The sequence below is a fragment of the Protopterus annectens genome, chromosome 17.part0, assembly GCF_019279795.1.
Source record: "Protopterus annectens isolate FY-2018-M chromosome 17.part0, PAN1.0, whole genome shotgun sequence".
NCBI classification, from domain to species: Eukaryota; Metazoa; Chordata; order Ceratodontiformes; family Protopteridae; genus Protopterus; species Protopterus annectens.
In genome coordinates, this window is record NC_056751.1 from 394,442,293 (window position 1) to 394,468,515 (window position 26,223).

General features: G+C 40.2%; 1 protein-coding gene across 1 annotated transcript in view; it reads left to right on the plus strand.

Annotated features, from left to right (window-relative positions):
- Positions 1 to 286: 286 nt before the first annotated feature.
- The window catches only part of PARVA (parvin alpha), a 742,770-nt gene continuing 716,833 nt past the window's right edge, over positions 287 to 26,223 (plus strand). The window contains exon 1 of the mRNA XM_044059394.1: positions 287 to 849. Within this exon, the coding sequence (XP_043915329.1) occupies positions 711 to 849 (139 nt within the window). The 5' untranslated portion in view covers positions 287 to 710. The remainder of the gene's footprint in view (positions 850 to 26,223) is intronic.

The window sequence follows — 26,223 nt, forward strand, 5'->3', positions numbered from 1 at the left end:
TGAGGGCAAGTGTTCCACATTTTGGAGATGGAAGGTTGAGAGCTATGGGTGTTAATTTTTCTGTTAACTCAAGGGGAACTGGCTAAGTGAACTCAAACGGAATACAGTCAAACTGGTTAAGTTATATTACACTACTACGTACAAGTAGTGCAAAAACGTGTTTTTTTTTCTAGTTAGGTAGGGAACACGGAGAAGCTGTACACGACCTGGGACTAAGTACTTCAGAGACGTTTTCTAACTTTCACCTCAGCGAGTCGCTCTCAACACCGAGTTGATTCAAGCAATCATCTCACCAAATGACTGACTGCAAGCAGCAAAAACATTCGTCATGAGATACCAATACGCAGGAAAACATCAGTAAAGGGCGTACTGTTTTAGAGTATTGGTGGCAAACGGAAAAAAAAATCTGGAAATCCTCCCTTTTAAGAATAATTCACATGCTACCGTTTTCTAAAAGTACTTTCGAAGGCAATCACTTTACTGACGACCGCAAGCTATTTACAGCTCAGGGGTCCTCACGAGTAGTAACACTAGGAATTCTGTTGCCGCGCATGCACAAGGAGGAGGTTACATTTACGCCAGCTCTCGTCATTCCCACTGCCAGCCAGCCTCCTCAGTGAAGAAGGAGTTATTTGGGAGTTATCTTTACCGTTTTTTGGTCAAGTTGGGATAACTTTCTTGGATCTTTTAGAAAGAGAAAGATCTGCATCATGGCAGCATCACCCCAGAAATCTCCTGCAGTTCCCAAGTCTCCGACGACACCGAAGTCCCCTCCTTCCAGAAAGAAAGATGACTCGTTTTTAGGCAAGCTTGGTGGGACTCTCGCAAGGAGAAAAAAAGCAAAGGAAGGTAAAGTAGCAATGTTTTAGAAGCAGTGTAGGTACAGTACTGTAAACCCTTTCACTCAACAGCTGCTTCTTTTGGGTGTGCCCATCCTACTTCTTGGAATGTTTCCTGTGTGACGTCACGACAGCAATGTATCAATGCCATTAAACTGCTAAGAATAAAGGTCCAGTTAAAGAATACAGTAATACTTGAAGTAGCATTGTGTTTTATGATGCCCATGTCTGATAGTACTGATCTTTTAACATCCGCGAAACTTTTTCAGTCATATAAGTACACTCAGCGATATAAACTATTTGCAGCCTGCAGCTATAAACTTTGCATTCTTGTTTTCTGACTTTGCTGCCAATACCTGCTTATTAACTTCATCGAAAACGTTCATTTAAAATTGACTGTGCCCGGGCAACTTGCATGTAGTATATTCCTGCTGTCTTTAAACGTTTTCTCTGTCACCTTTAATTTAGGGCAGTAATTTCATTTCTTTGCAAGTCAGAATGTGTTTGGTTGTAGAATAAAAAAGGTTCTTGTTCAGAAGTATGTATTACAAAATGTACTCCATCTATTTTTAAGAGGTAACTGCTGGTATTAAACGTTTCTGATTTTTTAGCCCCCTTTAGTGCCTTCTGGCTGTGTACCTGGTTTGAGAACTGTACAGTAACAATCATCAAGTTCTAAACACTGATGCAGTGTGATTAAATATTTATCTGTACTTCTGAACATATTTGCTGAGCAGCTAATATGGCACAAAAGCCCAGAATCCGAGACAGTTTTTAAATATTACAGTGATTTTATTAAAAGGTTAATAGAACAATTAGTTTGCAGTAATATGTTTTTCCTCAACAATAAATAAATAGTATGAAAGTTTAAGGTCAGATGTTACTGACTGTCATCATCATCTTCCTTCGGCTGTTCCCGTTAGGGGTCGCCACAGTGGATCACCTGTTTCCATTTCTTCCTGTCCTCTGCATCTTGCTCTGTCACACCAACCACCTGTATGGCCTCTCTTACCACATCCATGAACCTTATCTTAGGCCTTCCTCTTTTCCTGTTACGTGGTAGCTTCATCCTTAGCATCTTTTTCCCAATATACTCAGCATCCCTCCTCAGCACATGTCCAAACCAATGTAATCGTGCCTATCTGGCTTTGTCTTCAAACCTTCCAACCTGGGCTCACCCTCTAATATACTTATTCCTAATCCTGTCCAACCTCGTCACACCCAGTGCAAATCTTAACATCGTTAACTCTGCCACGTCCAGCTCTGACTCCTTCCTTTTTGTCAATGCCACTGTCTCCAATCCATATAACATAGCTGGTCTCACTACCCTCTTGTAGACCTTCCCTTTCACTCTTACTGGTACTAGTCTGTCACAAATCACTCCTGACACTCTTCTCCACCCACTCCATCCTGCCTGTACTCTCTTCTTCACCTCTCTTCTACACTCACTCTTACTCTGAACTATTGACCCCAAGTATTTAAACTCATCCACCTTCGCCACCTCTACTCCTTGCATCCTCACCATTCCTCTATCCTCCCTCTCATTCACACTTATATATTCTGTCTTAGTCCTGCTGACCTTCATTCCTCTTCTCTCTAGAGCATATCTACATCTCTCCAGGGTCGTCTCCACCTGTTCCCTACTCTCACTACAGATCACAATGTCATCTGCAAACATCATAGTCCACGGGGACTCCTGTCTCACTGTAATCCTCCATAATTTATCTGGAAATCAAAATGTCTTTCAAGGACCGAGGCAGAAGTCCTAGGCATTCAACAGAATTCTGGACAGGTGAGAATTATGTACATAGCATGGGGGGTGTAGCTAGATGTACACTAAGGAAGTTGTAAAATTATTTTTGAAAGGCAGGATTTTGCAGATTTTGGGAGGCAAGGGCGGGGAAGGTACAGTTGAGCCAGCCAAACAGCTAACTGTGCCCATAACGGTGCATAGTTAAATTTTGCATACTGCTTTAGTAATTGAACTATTGCTAATTGGAGGTAGTGGAGTGATGTCAGAGTAGCCATTTCAGCCACAGCATGGGATGACTGCCATGCAGTAATGTAAAAAGAGCAAGGTAAAAGGTAAAATATTGTTTTACAGAAAAAGTTTACCAAAAGTTACAGAACTACCGGGGAGTTGCAGTGAAGCACAGCATAATAACTGTACGCACTATTAATAGTAAATATGTCCATTGTAAAACTTGAATTATATGAAACGGTGTATCTGTTTTTTTTTTTTTTTTTTTTATTAATAATGCTTCATAGCTAATTGTATCAATAGGGTATATAGAGCAGAAAAGGACATTTTTCTTCGGGGGTAAATAATGTGAAAGATTTTGTGAAGATTGAGTGTTTCTGAGTGTAACCCTAGTATGTAGAGTAGTGGTTAGGACCATGTGTTAGATGCTTGCTTAAAAATGTTAGTCTTATTTTTTTTATTTTAAAAACTCTTGTGCTTTTATTAATAATCTTGCATTTCTTTGTGGTCTGTCTTGTAACTTGTGGGCTGTGTCTGAAATAGGTCCATGAGGAATTAGTCCAGTACCACCTGTGATGACCCACCACCTCTGGGCCAATAATCAAGGATCCTCAATCCTTACCACTGGCACCAGTTTGGGACATTCGCTGGGAAGATAATAGGTACACACACAGTATCACCAGATGCAGCTATCTGCATCAAGCACAATTTCCCATAAGAGCACACTGGGAACACAGTCAGTCCGGGGTTGCTTCTCCCTTTTTCTCCAGATCCCCAGTAAGACTCCCCACTGGCACAGCTATAGAACTGAGATCTCAGCTGAGTGTCCAGCACCCTCTCTGTCCAACCAGTACTTCTTGTCCCTGCTGAAGTAGCTGACACCAACACTCTTTGAGGTTTGATTTACTTATACACACACACACACACACACACACACACACACACACACACACACACCTGGGAAAGGCTGGCATAGGTTTACTAGCTATGCCCCCCTTCTGCCCAGACTGTAAGGTTGTTATGACTGCTACCAGACATTCCTGCCAACTACCTTAAGGCTCTTCCTGGGTACCCAATATACTGAGTGAAATTAATATTATTACAAATGCTAGTTTGACGAAGAGCAAGGATATTAGGAGTGGCCACACAGTGTCACCAAATAAATATGCAAATACTCTCAGAACTTAAATATCTGTACAAAGGTTAGCCACAATGAAAGGTTTAAATATATTTAATAATAAATAGTAAAATAACAAGAAAATGTTAAGTATATATTCACAGTGACATCAGAGTTTAAAATCACAGGAAATATTTAAAGTAACATTAAAGGACAGACTCGGACAAATAATGAAAATATATAAACTAATGTTCACTATATTTCTGACTGAATCTAAGATAATTATACTATTCCCTACTTACGTAATAGAGCAAGGCAGATGATGTGGTGAATGGCCCTTTTTGTTGCCAGGCCCAAGACAGAATAGAGAATGCTCAGTCTCGATAAGAGACTTCTCAAAATATCTAAAATTTTAATTCTGGGATAGCTTGCAGCATGACATCACTTCTGGGCATCTGACTTCTAGTTCCCAAGCAAACCCCCATTGCTGGAAGCTGGCAGGATTTAGCACCTACTTATAAAAATACACACACAAGGGCTTTGCACAGATCTGTGGCAGGTGCTGGAAATCATAAAACAATTTCATACCTCCATGCTTCCAGTTAGTAATGAGTTCACCCGAAAGACAATACAGAAAGCTTCCTATACAGACTTTGTGTCTCTAGCTGCATGGAAACCTGTGAGATAGCATCTTTATGGCCTAGCCCGTAAAGTGATTTAATTTCAGATATATTTTAAAGTTTGCTGGACTAAGGTTAACCTTCCAGTCTCCTCTGTTAAAACATGTACATTTAAACAGTTACAATAATGCGTGTACATTTCTGTTCTCTCCAGTAGGGCACACTGTGGATACATTTTAAAAACAAGCACTTTACAAATACCTTTTAAACACAAACATCTGTACAAATTAGTTTTATATACAAATGACATACAGTTCTAATACATTTGTAACACAACCATCTTGTATAAAAATCAGTTTGATATTCACAAAAGACATATATTATTTACAAAATTCCAGCTAGCTGTGCTGGCAGTTCCTGCTATCATCACACCACTGTCAGCAAATATAAATAAGAGCTGACAATGACTCCATACTCCAGATTAGCAAAGTTTACTTTGGTTAGTAATTGTGGGGTGGGGGCAAGAATCAGCTGATGTATTTTGCCTTGTTTTATTTCAAGGAGCATTTGTGGAGTGCATCTGCCGTCTCCAAATTTGTAGGTCAAAATTCTACCTTAAGAGGAGCTGGGTCTTTTGTATCAGCCCGAGAAGTGAGATGTAAGTTAGATATGGTACAATCAGGTTGAGAAACAAGAGTTTTATATGGTTTATTACAAGTTTAACCTTCTCCCCAAATAGGATATAAATATGGTGGGTTACTTCATAGGTTAATATGAGATTACTAGGCTAATGGCTTATGGGCCCTTATAAGCCTAGCCAATGCAACCCAGTTTTACGTAATATGTGGTCCCTAGTGGCAAGAGGATTGCATGGATTTGTCTGTGTGTTGAGTATTTTACAGAGTGCCCCTGTTCATAAGTGATGTAGGCAGTACCCGAGGTGTGAATTTGTGATTCCCTGTCCATTGATCTAAATTGCATTTGAAGAGGGCCAGAGAAGGGCTGTGCTTAATGTGAATAGGAAACCTATTCCAAAGAAGGAGCAATCTCCGAGACATGTATCTGTCTCCTCAGCATGTTTTGTTCGAGTCACTGACTAAGTTTAGATCCCTAAATTAGGTGACGCTTGTACTGTTTGACTTGCAGATGTGTAGCAGCTGCATCAGGGCTGGATTTGTGAGTGCCTTCTAGGTCAGCCATAAGTCACCTCTTAATAGTTTGTAGGAGACTGAGTAAATGGATAGGGCTTTTAGTTTATCATCATAGTTCATGTTGTTTACACCCTGTAATTTCTTTGTGAGGAACGTCTTGAGGTCCTTCCAGCTGCTGAAAGTGCCTAGTCAGGTACATATCAAATGACTCATTATATTCTATTATTGGTCCTAATGAGGGATGAGAACAGCAGGACTATAATTTCCTTGGATCTGGATGCCATACCTTTATTTATAATTTGTACTACATAAAAGGACTTTTTCGCCACTGTGGACACATGGTGGTCAAAGGTCAGACTACTGTCTCTTTCACCTTTGAGTCTACTGTTAGGGGTGTGCTACTGATACTGTAATTTGTTGGGGCATGTGACTTCCCAGAGGGTATGATGCAATTAGTTTTTGGCCATGATTCTGGCACCAGTCATTTGTCTGATCTAGACCCTTCTGAAGGATATCTACATTCACATTGTTGGGAGATTCAGTGATTGCCCCTGCTGGCAAACTATGGCATCCACAGGCCTTCCACATTAGCCATGACTTCAGAGAAGTGTATTCTGAACATGAGTGGTTCCAGCAGTGAGCCCTGTGGCACACCAATAGTAACTGGCCTCTTGCTGGATCTGGATTCACTTACTTTAATCACGTGTCGTGTCCACGAACCAGTAAGCTATCGATCTGGTGACCTAGGGATTTATGCCCAGTTTTATGAGTTTATTTATAATACCTGAGTGGGGAATTGTCAGATGCTTTGACCAGGTCAAGGTAGGCGGTATGTACAGTTTTACCATCATCCATAGCCTTCGTGACTTTTTTAAAGAAATCCACTGGATTCACTAGGCATGACCTACCCTTAATGAAACCTGAATAAAGGGGGACGGTGACATCCCTAGATCTAGACACACTATGCAGTATAGAATGTCTTTATTATAATAGTCAACACATGTTGATTAAATTAGGTCTTTGTCCACGTAAGTTCCCAAATCAACAACTGGGTCAACTCTTAGGGGCGTATTATCAATGAGGTAGTTCCCTGTGGGTAGATGACTTCCCTAAAGATACATTAATGTATTTTTTAGCATTTAGTTTCAGATTATTATTTTGACACCATTTCCTTATTTGAGACAAACTCTTACAGGATGGACAAGTCATTTATGGATTCAGTGACTGCTTATCTGCAAACATAGTCAGTCAGATTCTTTTGATATTGGCATTTACTTCCGAAAAGTGGATGCCAGACAGGAGAGATCCCAACCTAGAATCCAGAGGGACTTCACTGGTGACTGGTCTCTTTGTGGAGGTAACTTCCCCTTTTTTGATTATCTACATCTTATCTGTTGGCAATCCAGAAGGTGGTATATGGGTTTATTCCCAGTTTATTTAACTTTTCTACTTTGCTTGTGTGGAGAATTGTATCAAACGCTTTGGCCTGGTTGAGGTATGCCGTGTGTACCATTTTTGCCTTCATCCATTGCTTTGGTGACCTTTTCATAAAAGTCTACCAGGTTGAGGTTGAGTAAGCATGACCTGTCCTTGACAAATCCACACTGAGACAGGTCTAGTGTTTGGAGATGCCCTGTGTCCTGATTGATTGCTTAATTCCATGATAAATCTTTCCATGGCTTTGCATATGAGGCTGGTCAGACTTCTGGGTCTGTAATTGCCTAGGTATGTGGAAGGTCCTCCCTTATGCAGGGAAATGACTGTACCTGTTCTACCTTCATTTTGATACAAAACCTGTATGGAACTTGAGATTGAAAAGTGTTGTGAGGGGTATGGCTTAATTGTACTTCATTCTTTTTAAGATGCATCCAAGAATGTTATCAGGACCCATCAGTTCAGTATTTTTAGGTTTTGATGGCACTTTTAGGACTTGGTCTTGTGTGATAACCAGTGGTGAGCCAGTTTCAGGTGTATCTTGAGGAACAGACAGAGGAGATATGGGTAAAATTAGAGTTAAATTTATCAACCAGTAGGTTAGCTATATCTTCAGCCTTAGTGTAGATAAGTGACGTTGTTCACACTCAGCTCATTGCATTGTGCTTTTGAGATTACAAACATAATTAAAAAATACCTTATGATTATCTTTGGCTTGGATAGCCATTTTAGCCTCAGACTTTGCTTAGGTGGTGTTTATGAAGCTCCTGAGGGGTTTATTTCTGTGACGAGGGCTATCTCTAACATTCTGGGAATTACTCTTCTTACTTTTGGCCAAAATACTTTTCCTTTTATTATATAGTTTGATATGATGGTTCCACCAGATGGATTTGTTTACAGGTTATGCCCTGCTCTTGTTCCTGTGGGAGACAGCTGCATCAGTGCAGCTGTTTACATGCTGGTATATATTACATGGTGTTGTACATTTCTGTGTATTCTTCATCTGGGTTTGGTAGGGATTTGAAGCTTGCCAATGCATCACTTAGGAGTACATAGTTTGTCTTAAAGAAATTTCTAAAGGTACCTTGGGTGGAAGGCATCTCTGATTTCAGTTTTATTTCAAAGGAGATTGCTTTATGTTTAGACCTAGCAAGTGATGAAGATATGCAAGGGATGGTGCAAGATGCTGTCATATAATTGACAAGATACAAGTTGTTATTCCCCCTAGTGGGTACTCTGACTAATTGATCCAGAGATTTGTATTGACAAAGTTTAGGAATCTCTGTGCTTGTTCACTAGTGGTGGTGTAGGTATCCAAGTCTGTAGTTGTATAGTTTAGATGACCTAGGAAAATGGTATTGGGTTTAATAGAGTGATACTAGTTCCTGTAGATAGACATTGTGGCCCTATTTTGTCAGAGGGAGTTCTATAACAAGCTAATGTAGAGCATGGAACCTGTTATGATGATTATTTGGACATGAAAAAGCTCTAGTGCATCATGCTGCTTTATTAACATTGATGCGAGTCTCTTCTGGATGTAGATTGAGGCAGCTCCACAATTTTTCCCCTTCTGAATAGTAGATGGTCTAAATGTCTGGAAGGCATTATAGCCCTGCACACATGGAATATGCTTTGGGCCTGTGTTGCGTTTTGGACATATTTCAGGTTTAAGCAAGTTAGTCTTCAGAACATCAGCATCTGATGGATTATGTGTATTGTGATGGCCTTGGAGAGGTGTGATGTACTGCCGACGAGTTTGATGTCCAAGTTTACTGCGTATGAGATTTTTGTCTCTAAGGATATTATAAGACGTATGTCTCTCACACACTGTGTTTGATTAATAGATAATCATAACAGCATGAGATAATTCTTAAACTTTTTCAAGATACCCATCTCAGTCAGGCTGGCAAGAGAAGTTGTGAGGAATTGCTGGTCCAGAATACCGACAGGAATTTCTCTGGGGGTAGGGGTAACTATTACTGCTTGGAATTTGGTTTTAGAATAATGTTTGGATGGACTTGCTACTGAGTATTTAAATTTCACTGCTAAACAACTACTTCAACACCTTCGTCTCTCACCAGCGAGAACCAGATAACTAATTTGTAGTAAAAACAAAATCACTAATTTGATATAAAATCAGTGCGAGTAGCATCAGTACACTTAATGTTAAGCCATTTTATCAAAGGTCTTTAGCCTGGTGAGTAGTTTAAGAGGAGAGACTTTGCAAAGCGATACTTGGGTTTTTGTCAGCAGCCAATAAATGGGGAGGGGGGATTATGTTATTAACATAAGGGGCAGGCAACAATAAATACACTGGGTTTAAGAACACAACTACAATAGGGTGTCTGGGAGGGAAAACCAGTTAGGCCCTTGGCTCTGAGCTGACTGGCCTGGAACTGTCCCAGTCCAAAGACAAGCCTCAAATGAGTCTGACATACACCCACTACACAAGAATGAAACCAAGGCTTAATAACAGACCATTTAAACAGCAAAACTGTAATGCAGCTATGTACTAGAATCATTGGATGTAGGCTTAAAGCCATTGACTAAATCTGATGCAATCAGATCAGTTATATTAAAATAAGGAAACCTGAGTATAGTAGAAGGGGGAGGAATAGGACTAAGGTGAGGGAGTACAGGGAAATGTGGGTAAAAGTGAATGGAAGTTAAGAGATTTAAAAAAGCAGAAATATGTGTAAAAGAAATAGAAAAAACTCACATTTGCATAGTAATGTTCTTACTATTGCAAATGTAGAAAGATCATCATGAGACGTAGATGGAATAAGGGTGGAAATGTAAGATGGGAGTTGGAGATTGTAGGGTTCTAATGAATTTGGATTGAGGTCAGGTGCAGAGTACTAAAGCTAGTAGATAAAGGGAGAACAAAATATAAGAAAGAATTACATTTGGATGTGGCTGTTGTATATATATTTGGCAGGGACAGTAGTTTTATGTTATGATGCTGTAACATTAATTTGTTTACTTATGTTATACAGGGGTAGCTCCATTTGCCAGTTAGATATGTTTAATGTGTTGATGAACTGTTTTGGCTTTGAGTTTGACATTTTTCTATCACAATGGAGATCTAGGTTTTAGGCTTGGTACACAGAATCACAATGATGGTTAATATTTTTGTGTTCAAACTGTACTCACAAGAATTTGTAATCTCCCTTTGTGCACCACAGCTCCATACTTACTAAACTTGGTTGGCTGCCTGTATATGGCAAGGGTGAAATTTTATGCCCTGTCCGACATTTAAACATTGACGTAACAGTTTTCCTTCTGTGGCACACACCCAGTTGCTACCTCAGTTAGCATGTTAATATCATCACCCTTGTCATAAAATTCAGTCAGTCTTCCACCTGTGAATTTAGTTTGGCCAACAATCCATTCTGTATTGTCCATCCAAACAAATGAGTAGCCAGCCATTATGTTGCCTCATAAAAGCTTAAAAATTTTCTAAAACTAGGAAGCATATGAACTTTTAATATTTTATGTTTTCACCACTGTCCTGTCTTTTGCCCTTATGTGTCCCAGATTAGCAACTGTGTACCTTATCTGGATCTTGCATTAGTTTATTCTTTGCCTCAAGTTTTTGTTTGTAGCTAGTATTTTTACTATACATTGCCTGTTGACTTGTATTGGTGAGCTCCTTTTTTCTATGTTATCAAGTTGTTTCTGTAATTGGTCAGCAATGTACCATCATGCCCAGTTTCTAGATGTGTAAACAAGAAATAGTAGATGGCTGTGTTTGGCTGTATGCTTCATATTATATAGGTATTGTTTGGGATTCTCTTGTGGTTGGAGCAGATCTCATAATTTAAAAAAAAAAAAAAACATTGAACTGCTACATTTCCCTACTTACGCTCCCTCATAGCTGAACTGTTAAATGCAAGTTCTTACAGGACTCTCTCTTTCTCTCGACATTTGTCTTTGGGTGGTTCCAAAAGCCTTGCTTGTAGAAACAATTGCAGAGGCACCTTGCTTTGAGGTCCAAAAAATATGAAAGTGTCTGTTTCTGATATAATTGCCACATTGTATGTAGTTGTATATCCCAAAACTACTGACTTGTTTTGTGGATTTGATTTTCTCGTACATGTAGTTTGCTCTATTACTTATGATATATGTCTGGATCTTTGTTATGGAAAAAGGAGGTTGATACCTCACTGTGCATACTTCAGGTAGGAGCCTAGGCAGTTTAGTGAATGTATTCAGCTACTGAAATGTTTTAGTGATAGGTGAGTGTATTGCTAGGTACTGTGAATCATCAGTCATTGTAACCCAATCTTTGTCCACTCTTGTGAGCTGTCTTTCATATACCAGGATTGTGAAATTACAAGAGTCCTTTAAGAACCCAACTCCTGACCAGTACAACTGTGACACGGTAGTGGTCCATGTGGGAGTGAATGACTTGAGACAAAATCTTGAAGGGCATGAAGGGATGCATGTCGGACATTGCCTTGTATGTTACAAATATTGCTAATACACTGGTCCTGAGTGGAATCCTTCCTTCACCTTGAATGATGCTTAGATACAGAGGATGGTTGGTTAAATTGCTGGTGTTACCCCACTGGGAACCAGTATGTACCAGCCTGGGACAAGATGCTTGAAAGTCCAGCTTGCTTTGCTAATGATGGCCTGCACCTCGATAGTGCCTTTTTTTTAGGCAGAATTTTGTTGATGGATGTTCCACAGCAACTAACACAGTAGTCCTGAAATTGGTTCACATTACGGTTGCTCTTTTCAATACCAGAAATCTAAACAATAAATTGCCTGATCTTGAGGCAGTCCTGCACTTCGAAAGTATCCATGTCTGCATAAATGGAAAGAGAGCAGTCGCCATACCTGGATTTTGCATTTTCCATGTCTTTAGACCAGATTGCAATTGTGTGGAGTCTCCATGTTTCTCAAGGAAGATACTACCTCCAAGCAGATCCTGGGGGCTCGCAAACTGAACTGTAGATAATTCCAGATAGGATTATTTGTAGACTAATAGCTCATTGCAGAACACCTTGTTTGTCTTCTGCTGACCACTGTTATAAAGGATCCTCCTGTTAGCAAAACCACCGCTATTTTGTGTGATTTTAACTACTGTCCGTGTACTAGGATGCCCAGTGTAGCATATGATCAAAAATTCTTCGATTTAACAAAACCTCCATTGATTAATTGGTAAACAAACCTATTAGAGGACACAGCGTTCTTGACCAAAATCTTGAAGGTATAACCTCTTTTTGCACTACTCCTCTGGTGTCCGCTTCCCCAGTGAAGTCTGACCAAAAACTTGTCTACTGCTTTTTAAACTCTGAAAAAGTTCCTACAGCAAATCCCACTGAACTTAAGGACTGTAAACATGCCAACCTCAACTGATTTCTATGATGAAATATCAAAATTCATTTACAACTGTACCACTGCTGACTCTGATAAAGCCATACCTCTCAGCCCAAGAAATCTGGACAAATTCTGACATAATGGGGGGGGGGGGTAAAAAGGCTCAAAAAATAGGGACAGATTTTATATATTGCTCTTATAAACTTAGAAAGTTGCAAGCGTAACCGGGCATGTATTAAAATGCATTTCCTGAAGGGTATGAAATCTGAAACACAAATTACTGACATTTACTAATTTAAATCCTCAGATCATCCCATTGCTTTGTCAGAAATCCAGAAATTTTATGAGGAACAGACTGAAAATTTGAGGCAAAAATCTGGACATTGTGAAAATCTGGACAGTTGATTGGTATGGATACAGCACCTAGCTTCCTTAAGAAATTCTGCACCCATTTAATAAAATGCATAGAGCTAGCAGTCCCAGTCAGAACCAGTTATCTTGAGGAAAATCAAAAAAACACCACCTGCGTGATCTACTACCTTAAGACAATTCAACAAAAAATTCTTAAGTTATACAGCAGATCCAAAACCCCTCTTCTCAAGTGGAGCATTAAGATTATATAAATGTTTTATTTATTTTTATATATATATATATAATGTGTGTGTATGTATATCAGGACCACTAAAGGAATCCTTAAACTTGGGCTGATCTCTGAAGATGATTATAAATTTTTCTTTAGCTCTGTTAGAAAACTAATAAACTATACCCTACATTGTTCCAAACTTCATAAATGATGCCTTGTATTCTGACCCAATAGACATTGTCAACATCCTTGCAAACAAATTTAGTGCCTACTTCACTCCTGAGATTTCTTTCCAAAGCTTGAAATAACTGAATTCCTTGATGCCCAAATTACGTCCAAAGTGCTTAGACCAAAACTTCTTCCTGCATGGGACCTGACAGTATACCTGACTGCTTAACGTGTCCTTGCAAACTCGTTCATTAAACTATTTAACTCCAGTCTAAACTCTTAGTTTCTTAACCATGAGTGGCGCAATGCAATGTTGATGCCACTCCAAAAGGGTGGCCTTACAACTGACATAAGTAATTACAGAAGTGTCAATCTTAATAGCCTCATCTGCATAGCCATGGAGTATATTGCAACTATGATGTCAAGAATCTTATTGGACTTCAGCAATAGTTTGGCTTTGTGAAGGGTAGGTCCTGAATCTGGTAAACTTCTTCAAAAGGGTTACAGAGACTGTATAACATGACCATGCAGTACATATGGTATATCTCGACCTGGCCAAGATCTTCAACACCATTCCTCATTCTGGCATCCTGTAGAAGCTGATTGCTTTAAAAATTGACCAATATGTGTGGCAGACTGTCTGAAAGACAGAACCCACACAGTGAAAGTTGCAGGTCCCTCTTCAGGACTTGTTAAAGAGTCCAGTAGTGTCCCTCGGGGCTTTGTGCTGGGACCTCTTCTATTTTGGCCTTTTTCCAGGCTCATGAAGTTTTCAGATTACATCAAAGTGGGGGCTTAAGTCCCCATCTAACACCCAAACCATCCAGAATGAACACTTTCTGGTAAACTGTTTGAGTGCCAATATGGACTCAAACTGAATGCTAAAAAATGAATGGTGTTTTCACTTTTAGTAGACACCCTTTCCCTGTCATTGTACAGTGCAGAAAACACAGCACTGCAAAATAAAAGTGTAGTTTGAGGCCAAGGAACGTTTGGATTGATAATTCCCTCATTTTTGACCATCACATGACAACTGTTTACAGGGAAATTTTATTTAGTACAGCTGATTACCTCTTTTGCTCTTAAAGGTATTCTTTTGGCAGTCACTCCCTTATACTCAGCATTGATCAGACCAGTTATCAAGTGCAGTGTCCCCTTCAGGGTGAATCTCGCTAAGCATATAGTAAACAATTAGAAACCCCCCAAAAAGATCACGTGTAAAGTCTCTGAGCTGTGAAGAGAGACTGGAAGTTCTATCTCTCTATTCAATGTTTTATAGTCTGTTTTTGTTGCGGGGATCTGTCTTGGTTATCAGGCTTAGAGACATGGTTGTCCTGGGCCTCCTGTGTCTCCACAGGTTCAGTGGCTCTACCAGTACTAGAACCATGGACCTAATTCTTCACCAGCAAATGGATAAAACCTGGTGGATGGCCAGGTTTATAAACTAGAGCTTCCCAAACCTCTGGAATCAACTTCACTTGCATGTTATGCTGTTTGACTGTCTATTTTCTTTGAAACATAGTCAAAATAACTGTATGGGTACCCACACATTTACTCCAGGACTGATTGGGTATGGCCCTTTTGAAAAAGAAGGTGCAGCATGGGGGTGGGTACTGGCAAGGTGTGATTGGTTGTAAGAAACAATAGCCTTGATATCTCTTCAAATCTGTCTATCTGCTTTTTGGTACCCACGTATCACCTTATGGAGGAAGTCTGCAAACCAGATCAAATATATAAAAAAGTAACATTTTAGCATTATGTTTATAAAAATAGCCATGGCATATATACACCCATGCAGACGGACAATAGAGGTATGACTGCCGAATCTTGCACAAATGCACTTTATAAGCACTTACACGAGTGCATGGATCATGCTATCCCTAACAGAACCAAGATGTTATCCTCCAAAAAAAGGAAGCCAATCTGGTGGTCCTCTGCCATAAACAAACTCTACAACAGAAGAAAGAAACTGTTGCAAAAGAGTAAAATCCCATGACTGGAGGAATACCCTGGTCAACCTCAGTAAGAAGCTGAGAGCCCTCATAAAATCCCCCAAAGCTAGTTACGAAAACAAAATTGCCACTGATTCTAAAGACAACCACAAAGCATTCTATAGCTATGTCAAGAATCTAAATGGGAACACTCAGATCTTCCCTGAGTTACAGCACAATGGCACTAAATATACAGAACCAACCGATATTGCCAACATCCTAGCAGATAGGTTCAGTGCTAACTTTACCCCCCCCCTCCCACCCCCTAGAGGGCCCATCTCTATACCGGAAGAATGCAAAGTTCCTATAATCACGGCTGCACAGGTAAAAAACACACTCTCCAAAGCCAAGAACACAGCATCCATGGGACCTGACAATATCCCAGGCTGCGTTCTACATGAACTACAGAATGAACTGGCACACTACCTAAGTACCATGTTCAATCATTGCCTCACCTCAGGCTTTGTACCCACTGAATGGTGCACTGCGATGGTTATCCAACTCCACAAAGGGGGAGCCATGATGGACCCCGGGAACTACCGCCCCATTAGCCTGACGAGCCTGGTCTGCAAGGCCATGGAACGTATCATCGTGGAACTCATAAACAAAAACATTGGTAATCTCCAAACTCTGGACCCTACCCAGTTTGGATTTGTAAAAGGCAGATCATGTCTCTTAAACCTGACTGACTTCTTTGAAGCAGTCACCAAAGCCATAGATGAGGGTAAAATGGTTCACACAGCTTATCTAGATCTCGCCAAGGCTTTCAACACCATCCCCCACTCTGGAATTATAGATAAGCTCACTAAACTAGGCCTAGCCAAGTTTTCTTGAAGTAATAATGGCATTCTGTATACAAATAGGACATTGAGGGCCAGACATTTTATAAGCTACATATGTCCATAAGGGGCATGGGTGCCAGGCCCTATGCAAATTTTCTATTCACCATCCAGTGGACAAGGTTTCTGTTAAATTGGGTAATAGACTAACTCTGCTTCACATGGATGGGGAAGACTGTTCCATAGGAGAGGCAGTCTCTGGGAATTAATTTGGAAATGATTATGGAATTAGCTGAGGGGTGCAAGACTAAGAAGTGATTTTGATAGGTGTACTTTTGTATGTTTTGTGCACAACTTTGTATTAGGCAAGTTAGGTGCTTGAATCAAAATTACTGGGAGAAGTATTGACAACTTCAGCTGCACAGAGTGCTAAGAATCTTGTTGAAGATGAAAGTAGAAAGCAAAAAAAAATCTGTACATAAAAAATGTCATCCTGCTCTATCAATTCTTTTCAAATAGATGGGGAAGAAGTGGAGGCATTGATTTTTTTTTTTTTTTTTCCTGGGCTCCGAGGTACATGCAGATGGTAAATTCAACCATGACATTGAAAGATGATTGCTTCTTAAAAGGAAAGCTATGCAAATCTATATAAAAGTGGAGTAAGAACATAATCAACAAACCATTTTGTATAGTCAAAGCTATGGTTTTCTGCAGGTGAGAGAGGGTCTCTAGTGAAGCTGTACGTTGGAAAGTTGATGTTTGTGAACTGTGGTGTTGGAGAAAAGTTTTGAGAATTTATGGACTGCAAGATGATCAAATTAGTCAATATGTAAGGAAATAAACCCAGACTGTTCACTAGAAGCGCTAATAGTAAAAGTAAAACTCATACTTTGGTCACATAATAAGACAGGATTCACTAGAAAAGACCCTAAAACTTCGAAGAAGAAAGCAGTAGAGGCAAAGATGGATAGACATCATTTCTGAAGTAATAATGAATATGAATTTGCTGGAACTTCAGTCAAGCCACGTAGTTAAAAGGCGGGCCGGGTGTAAAGTGATGAGGTCACAAAGAGTCAGACACTTCTCAAACAAATAGTGATTGTGCACAAGTGTCAAAACCTGTGTGAATGAAAGATCTAGGGAAGGGAGCAAGACTTGAACATTCTCTAAATAACTTGGCAGCCTAGAACCTTAAAGTAAGAGTCGGCAAAGCAATGTACATCATGATTTATTGCAGATACTTCTAGTATTAACTGTTGCAGAGTAGATATGGCAAAACATCGAGCTTGTGATGGAAATATAACTTATCTAAAATTAACACAAACTTTTTTGCTGGATGCTGGTCTCTCTACTACTTGAATACACCAGCTGTGATATTGCACTGTAGTAGGGAAATAAACCCCACTATACAGCTGTCTTGCATACAGACAAGCCAGCAATATTTTTTTCTGTTTGACAAAGGGGAATTTTGACTGTATAAAGTACACTTGTATATTTTTGTCTCGTGTGTCTTTCATTAGAAATTAGCAATGTAAATGAAGCACTGTGGAGGTGGGCATTTTCTTACTTCTGTTTCCTAGATGGGAGGAAATGAAGTTGCATGCACGACGTTCTGTCTGGTTCCACATCTGTCAAGGCCAACTGGCATCAGTTTCCCTTTCTGTGAGTCTGTGCCCTTAACCACTGATAATACAAAGTTTTGCCATCACATTTAGGTGCCATATGCGGTGATGACAATTTCTCCAAGTATGTGTATGTTCTTTTGCGTGGTAGAATGTTCAGTAATCTAACTATGCTTATCACATATCTGAGAGAGAGAGATTTAGTAGATTTTTCATTCCTACACGAGTAATGACTGTGTCATAATTTAATCCTTTTTTAAATGTGTTGAGATGTTCCATTTTTGGGCATAACCATGATGATACCATCAGAAGTAACTTGCAAAATCCTTTGAAATATGTCTGTTTCACACAGTGTAGTTAAAATTTAACAAGTTGCTTTGGGGTCTGGTTGCACTGTCTGCTTTATGAGCTTTCGAGTCTGGCTTGGTTCGGTATTGGTCCCAGGTATTTTGTTCTTACTGATGCTCCCATTGCCATACTGTAGTGACACTGTATATTTGATTTACTGTTTTCATTGTGGTTTTATTGAGCGTGGTGCTTCCTGAGATGCAGATGTGGCATTAGTGTGTGGAACTATTAATGAAAGTTTAGTTTCCATATTTGGGATAGACGTACAAGGCGATTTTGAAAAAAGTGGTATATTTGCTGTCAGCATGAGGAAGGTTTTAGTGTGCCCGAGGTAGCCTGTCTCTCTCAAGTCTTTCATTTGCCATTAGTCAGCTTGGTTAGGAGAGAGAAACACTTCTAAAGCCATTGTGATTGTGTTTTAAGTGGTTGTTGGCCTGGATCACTATTTACAGATGCTCTAACACTGTAGGTCGATGTATATAAAAGATGTGGGCACTGAGTAAAACGTTTAATTTAATAACCATTTTGATTATTGTCTCTCTCGTGTACAGCTAAATGCAGCAGGACTTAGTTACCAAAAATGCAATTATTTAGTAAGTCCCAGTGAATGCATGGCCCTTTTTATATAGGGAGCCATTAGTTTAATCCCCTGATATACTTTATTAGGAACCTCACTCACTGTTTCAGTTTGTGTATGTACATAGGAATGCTTGCTGATTGGGAGAGCCATCTGAGCAGATGCCATCAACAGTGGAGGCATTTACTAACAAAAAGTACACAACGTGAACATAATTCGTACAGATGCATGAACTTATAATTATTTATACAAAGGAATGAGTGTACACATAAGAGTATACAAGGAGTAGTATAACAATGTCGAAATGAATGTTGATGCATACCAACAGTTCTAGAATGTAAGGTTACAGTGATGACAGAATTTCCCCAAGTACATGCATGTTCCTTCTCTTGCTAGAATACTTTGAACTTTGGTACATTATTACAAATACATGACTTGCATATACACTCTATAATACTGCCTTTGTATATGCTTATCGTACGTTGAGCAGGATTGATAAAGAGCTCAACTGTGAGGGGAAAGTGTGGCAAAAAGTTCTTTTTGTCGCAGTTGCAAATAAAAGCAATTCAGAGATGCCCAAGATCTTTCCTCATTGCGACTAATCAGCTAATTTACATTTTTCCAAATCACTCTGTGATTGCTGCAAGTGCTAACAAGCACTTTGCTGCCATAATCAGCCCTGGCAGCCCGTGTATCACATTAGCATAGGACCCCCCCCCCCCAATGGCCATGATTTTGCTTTTTACATTGACAGTGCCCTTGTCGTGGACAACTGCAGTTAGTCGGTAATTACAGACATTAGAGTTTAATACTTGGAATGCTTTTCAGCTTTTTGCTGCCACATCGGTTGTTTCATTACCTTTCATACGAGTTAGTGTATGTCCCTTTTGTCTAGTGTTCACTCATGTTAGTCAGTGCTTGGTAGTCTCGGGGGAGTTAAAACGTATGGAAGCTATCCCCTGCCTCCACACACACATAATCGGGGACACTGCTATCACCTGATCACAATAACTGGTGCACTTACCATTCACATAAACAAACCGTGTGTGTGTGTGTGTGTGTGTGTGTGTGTATATATGTATGTGTCTGTGTGTATATATGTATGTATATATATATATATATATATATATATATATATATATATATATATATATACACACACACACACACACACAAATTATGCGTTACACTATTGAATACTTGCATTTTATTGGAGCAAATTTTTGTCTCATGTTTATGCATTGCGCTGCTGGTTTCTTGCACACTATTGGTGAACAGTAGGTTTTCCTTTTTAACCATTGGTTAATTACTTCTTCTGATATCTAACTTATGTTTATTCATTCTGTGCCGATGCCCTGCTATTGCCATTGGTGGATTCAGTTATACTTCACCGATTCATTGTTTTTTCTTAGTAGATAAAACCTCCTACATGAATTAATAATGTTTTATTACTTTGTTTACACATTTAACTATATAAATACAATGCTAAGTGATTTTATTTGTAATTCTGAAGAAGTTCTTGGATATTAAAGATGAAAGCGCTAAATTATATCAGTTTTTGTGGTGGTTTCCTTTCCTAATGGGTGTAAGTGGATGCCTCTGAAGTTTGCATTTAAATTTATATATATATATATATATATATATATATATATATATATATATATAAATATCTGTGTGTGTATACACACACACATATATATATATATATATATATATATAAGTAAATAAATATATATATATATATATATATATATATATATATATATATGTATAAGTAAATAAATATATATATATATGTATACACCCAAACACACGCATACTGGGATTCTCCATACTTATAAATAGGTCTATCCAGGAATCCCAGAATCCCTCTCCCTCGAAAAAGTCACACATTAACTCTCTGTACGAAAGAGGAAAGAAAAAGTCACACATTAACTCTCTGTACGAAAGAGGAAATTCAACAGACATTATTAATTTTAGACCTAAAACAATCTTATCTCCCTTGCCAAAATACTTGAAAAATGTATTCAAAAACAATTGCTAGAATATCTCCTGCAGGAAGAACTCCTGTCCCCAATGCAACATGGCTTCTGTCCTTTCCATAGTACTAGCACTACCCTTCTAACCTATATGGATACCATCAGTAAAACTAGAGATGATGGCAAACTAGTATCTTCTTATTTCTAGACTTGTCTAAAGGACACAGTTTGTCACAACACCCTCCTCCTTCAGTTGTTCTCACTAGGTCTCTCTCCTCCCACCCTTCTGTGGTTTAAAAGCTACCTGTCCAATAGGTATCACTCAGCAAAATGTCACTCTCTGCTCTCTCCTTACCTCCATTACCACCGGTGTACCACAAGGCTTTATCCTCGGTCCCCTCCTCTTTAATATTTTCATCAGCACCTCTAATTCCGCCCAACAAGCCAGCCTAATACAATATGCACATGATTCCACTCATATAGACTGGGCGAACTACCAAAGTTCTAACTCCTATGCCCAGCGGTTCATAGAATTTATAAATTCAAATGCCCTCGAACAACTGGTATGCTCTCCCACTAGAGGGGACAACATATTGGATTTAGTCATCACAAATATGGGCGCCCATTGTACCACACCCGTTATCACTACCTCTCTGGCCAGATCAGACCACAAACTGATTACCCTAGACATCCTCACCCCTCCACCTCCCCCAGTCAAAGAAACCATTGTAAAAAACCTTTCCAAAGCAAACTTCAAAACTACTTGCGGCAGAAGTGGAAAGCTTCACTATCCCCCTGCAGAAGGATAAATGATATCCAGGATGCAGAATCCTACACCAAGGCACTTTATATACATCTTCAGGATTGCATGGACTGTGCTATCCCAAATAAAACCAAGACTCCTTCCTCAAGCAAGTAGAAACCAGTCTGGTGGACCCCGGCCTTAAGAAAACTATACAATAAAAGGAGGAGACTTAAACAAAAAAGGCCAAATCTCAAGTAGAAAAATCTTCCCTGATCAGCTTTCGTAAGAAATTGAGGGCCCTCATCTAGTCAGCTAAAGCCAATTTTGAAAAAAGTTGCCAAGGATGCCAGGGATAACCATAAGGCCTTCTATGGTTACGTCAAAAACCTAAATGACAACGCTCAGGTCTGTTCTGAGCTAGTACAAAATGGAACAAAATACACTGACCCCACTGATATTGCCAACATCTTGGCTGACAGGTTTAGTGCAAATCCCCCCCCCCCCCAACACTCGCCACCTACAGGGCCTATTACTATTCCAGGGGATTGTGTAACTCCAGTTATTACTGATACGTTGGTTAATAAGGCTCTAGCTAAAGCTGCCTCCATGGGACCAGATGGTGTTCCGGGCTGTGTCATACGTGGGCTCCAAAATGAATTAACCCCGCATCTGAATACCCTGTTCAGTCTCAGCCTCTTGACAGGATATGTGCCCATAGAATGGCACACAGCAACTGTGGTTCCGCTGCACAAGGGTGGGCCTTCAACCGACCCTGGGAACTACCAGCCAATAAGCCTGACCAGTCTGATCTGTAAGGCAATGGAACGAATCATTATGGAACACATAAATGGAGAGATTGGGAACCTCCAAACACTTCACCCCACACAGTTCGGCTTCGTCAAGGGCAGATCATGTCTCCTGAACCTGGTGGATAGATAAGGGAAAGGAGGTACACACGGCTTACCTTGACCTTGCCAAAGCATTTGACACCATTCCCCATTCGGGTATTATTGATAAACTCACCAACCTGGGCACGTCACATGATGGATCGCAAACTGGCTCTCAGACAGATCCCACAAAGTAAGAGTAGCGGGATCTATGTCTGAATCCAGACCAGTAATGAGCTGTGTGCCACAGGGCTCTGTCCTGGGACCCCTCCTGTTTGGCATATACTTCTCAGAAGTACAGGCAAGCACTGATGGGCTGTGGCTGACCAAGTTTGCGGATGACTGCAAACTGGGTGCTATAATAGAGTCTCCAGCCGACATGGATATCCTCCAGAAGGGCCTTAATGAGACTGATGCATGGTGTCAAAGCCATGGTCACAAGCAAAATGCTAAAAAATGCGTAGTAATCCCCTTTGGAAAAAACAGAATACCCGCGAACTACCACATAGGAGGTAACCCCCTGAAATCTGAAGTAGTAATGAGGGACCTAGGGACCCAAGTAGATAGTCAGCTTTCCTTTGATAACCATGTTGCCAAGGTGGTTAGAAAATCCTTCTATGTGACCCATCTGATCATGAAAGGGTTTGCATCAAGATCTAAGGATGTAGTGGTGCCCCTCTACTCTTCCCTCATCAGACCCATTATTGAGTACAATGCACCAATTGGAATGTACCTGGCTAGGCATCTCCAGCAGCTGGAGAGACCACAGAGGTACCTCACTAAGAGGATTACTGGCCTCAAACAGTTGCCCTATGCAGCACGATTGAAAAAACTAAGGCTTTTCTCTGTTGCATACCGCCTTCTCAGAGGCGATCTCTAACATACAGAGCCATGTGCAACCCAGAACTGTTGAACATGCTCCATCTTAGCAAAACCAAATCCACTCGAGCTACACGCTCTAGGGATGTAAACCTCAGCACAACAATGAATAGAACATGCTGGAGGGATAGATTCCCTTCGCAAAGACTTCCCTTGCTATGGAACAAGGTCCCAATCTACATAAGACAGAGCCCCTCACTATCACTCTTCAAGAGGAACCTTGATGAGTGGATGGGTAGCAGACAGAAAGTTCACACCAGGGATCATACCAACAGCTCTACTAGATAGGGGCCAAGGGTACTAGCTGCTAGATCAAGGGCCTAGGGAACTAACCAAAGGGGAGGTGAATACCACACAACGTGGCTGGGCTAATATATGCCTTTGGGCAGATAGCCCAGTATCTACCTATGAACCTATCTGCACATCTGAAAACTTGTTGCACCTCCAAAAAATTACTTGGGAAGCTTCAACAGCCACTGAAATATGGCTCTGTAACTCACAAGTCATGCTTAACCCAAAATAGACCAAACTACTACTTTTTTTTTCCCCAAAACTCCCCTCTCGCAGTCCTCTCTTGATAATACAAGCCATTGAAGTCACTTCACTTCTCATAGATTATCATTCACTATCACCCCTAATAGTTTGCTAACATTTGACTTGCATAAACACTGCATAAGAAAAACTCCTCAAAAACTAGGGATGCTTTACACAGCCAAAAACGTACTCACCGACTCAATTAAAACTTTACTTGCCTCTATTTATCTCCTCCCCAATCTTCTTTGTGGCGCGCCCATCCTTACTAACCTCCATGCTTCACAAAAATTAAAACCTTGTGCAATGCTATAACAAATTTTCAGTACATAGCCCTTTCAGTACCCACCACTGTATAGCACTGAAAAGCCTAAATTGGTTAGAACTGTCACATCGACTAACATAGGTTCATAGGTTTATAGGTAGGTACTAGGCTATCGGCCCAAGGGCCTACATAAGCCTAGCCAACAAGGTTCCCTGGCTTACGCCACCCAAGAAAGTTATTTTCCTGTGCCACTGTCGAGCAGACAAACACAAGTGATCCCCAGGGTGTATTTTCTATTTCCCATCCACTCATCAAGATTTTTCTTGAGTGCTAATGAAGAACTTTGCTTGACATAGATGGGTTAAACAAACAGCCTTTGCAGGTCTTGAACCCAGGACCCTTTACACTATAGTTACAGTAGTTAATCACTAAGCCATCACAGCAGCACAACTTTTTACCACCTACAAAACTATCCAGCATCCATCTGGTTGTCCAGCACTGTTGTATCTTTTTGGCTTTTCCCAGTTATGGGTCGCCACAGCGGGACTCCGGTCCGCTAATGATTGGCAGTAGGTTTTTACGTACCGAGTTGCCAGCCCTGACGTACATCCTTCAACGAAGGTACGCCCATTCACGCATGTCTCCACACAGAAGACGCTTTAGCTGAGAATCAAACTGGACAACGTCTTACTGTGAGGCGACAACGCTACCGCAGCACCACCACTGCAGATCTGGTTGCCCAGCACTAAACAAAAACATTATACACAACTATGTTCCCAGTCAATCTTTATGATCCAGTGAACAAAAACTCCTGTCTGTTTACAGACTTAGCAAATCTGCAGGGCATTGTCGTGTACACTTAGAAGGTTGCAAAGGCCTGGAACTCCTTACCTGTATCCATCAGATCTGTACCCTCCCTCCCATCTTTCAAAACCACTGTGAAAGATTTCCAAGCTAAAATCCGACTCTGTTCTTGCTCAAAACCAGGATAAACTATATCCCTAAATGTGAACAAGTATCTTTTTTCATTGCTTACACCTCCTTACTCTCTATTTTTCATTCCTTACACCTCCTTACTCTCCCTTTTTCACTTGCTTCCTTACTGATATCTAATTCTCTTCCCCGACTCTCTCTAAATATACCATTAACCTGTTTTTCCCTTGATTCACATTGCAGTTCCTGTTTGTATTCGACTATTTTACCTTTAAATTTCTCTACAGACTGTCTAAACTTTCTCCAAATATTAAGTAGTCATGTATCTTATATTGATTCTTAACCAGTGTTTTATATTATGTCTAATTTGTTATTATTTAAACTGCAGATGTTTTTGTTTTATTTTTGAAGATTGTATCTTCTTCTTCTTCTTCTTCTTTCAGCTTTTTCCTGGTTAGGGGTCGCCACAGCGGATCATCTGTCCGCTAATGATTGGCAGCGGAGTTTTACAGTGTCGAGTTGCCAGCCCGGCACCCAACCTTCCACAGAAGGCAAACACATGCACCCACTCACACCTAGGGCCAATTTAGAGTGTGCATTCCACCTACAGCATGTCTTTAGGATGTGGGAGGAAACCGGAGCACATGGAGGAAACCCACGTGACCACAGGGAGGACATGCAGACTCCACACAGAAGGCACCCTAGCTGAGGAGCGAACCAGAGAACCTCTTGCTGTGAGGCGGGCAATGCTAACCACTGCACTATCGTGGCCGATTGTATAATTTTTCTTAAAATGTTTTTTATTAATCTGGAATTTTTCTACCCAGGCGTCTGCTGAAAATGGGTTTTTATACAGTCGGACATTCCTGGTAACCAAATGTCAGTAATTTAAATATAAGAACATACAGACAGGATTTATATGTATATCTTTATGTAAAGATTGATATGCATATCTGTATGTAAATAAATAAGATCTATATAAGTCAGTGTACACATCTAAATATACATATACAAACACACATGCACATATATACTTGACATATAAACACACATCTATATTTGTATGTGTACATGTACACATATATAATATATATACGTGTGTGTATCATACCCCCCAGCCATGCTAAATTACTTGGTTTTTATAGCGTTTTGGGTTTCAGATGAAGGGGTGCCACGATTCCCCGAGTGGCACTTCATTTCCGTTTTTTTTTTCTTTTGTTTTTTAATTTCTGCGCTGTTAGAGCTGACATCATCACATGCATGATGACGTCAGCTCCATCAGGGCTACCAGCCTGTCGGAACTGAGCTCAAGGAGCTGATGCATTTCCTGCTGGCCTGGCTACTCAAATGCGAGTGGGAATGGCAACAAACGGTTGCTGACTGTTACACTGTGAATCATTATTTCAAATGCGGGAACAGCAATTGCACAGCATTTTCACAGAAACTAATGAAGGGTGGTGCGGGAA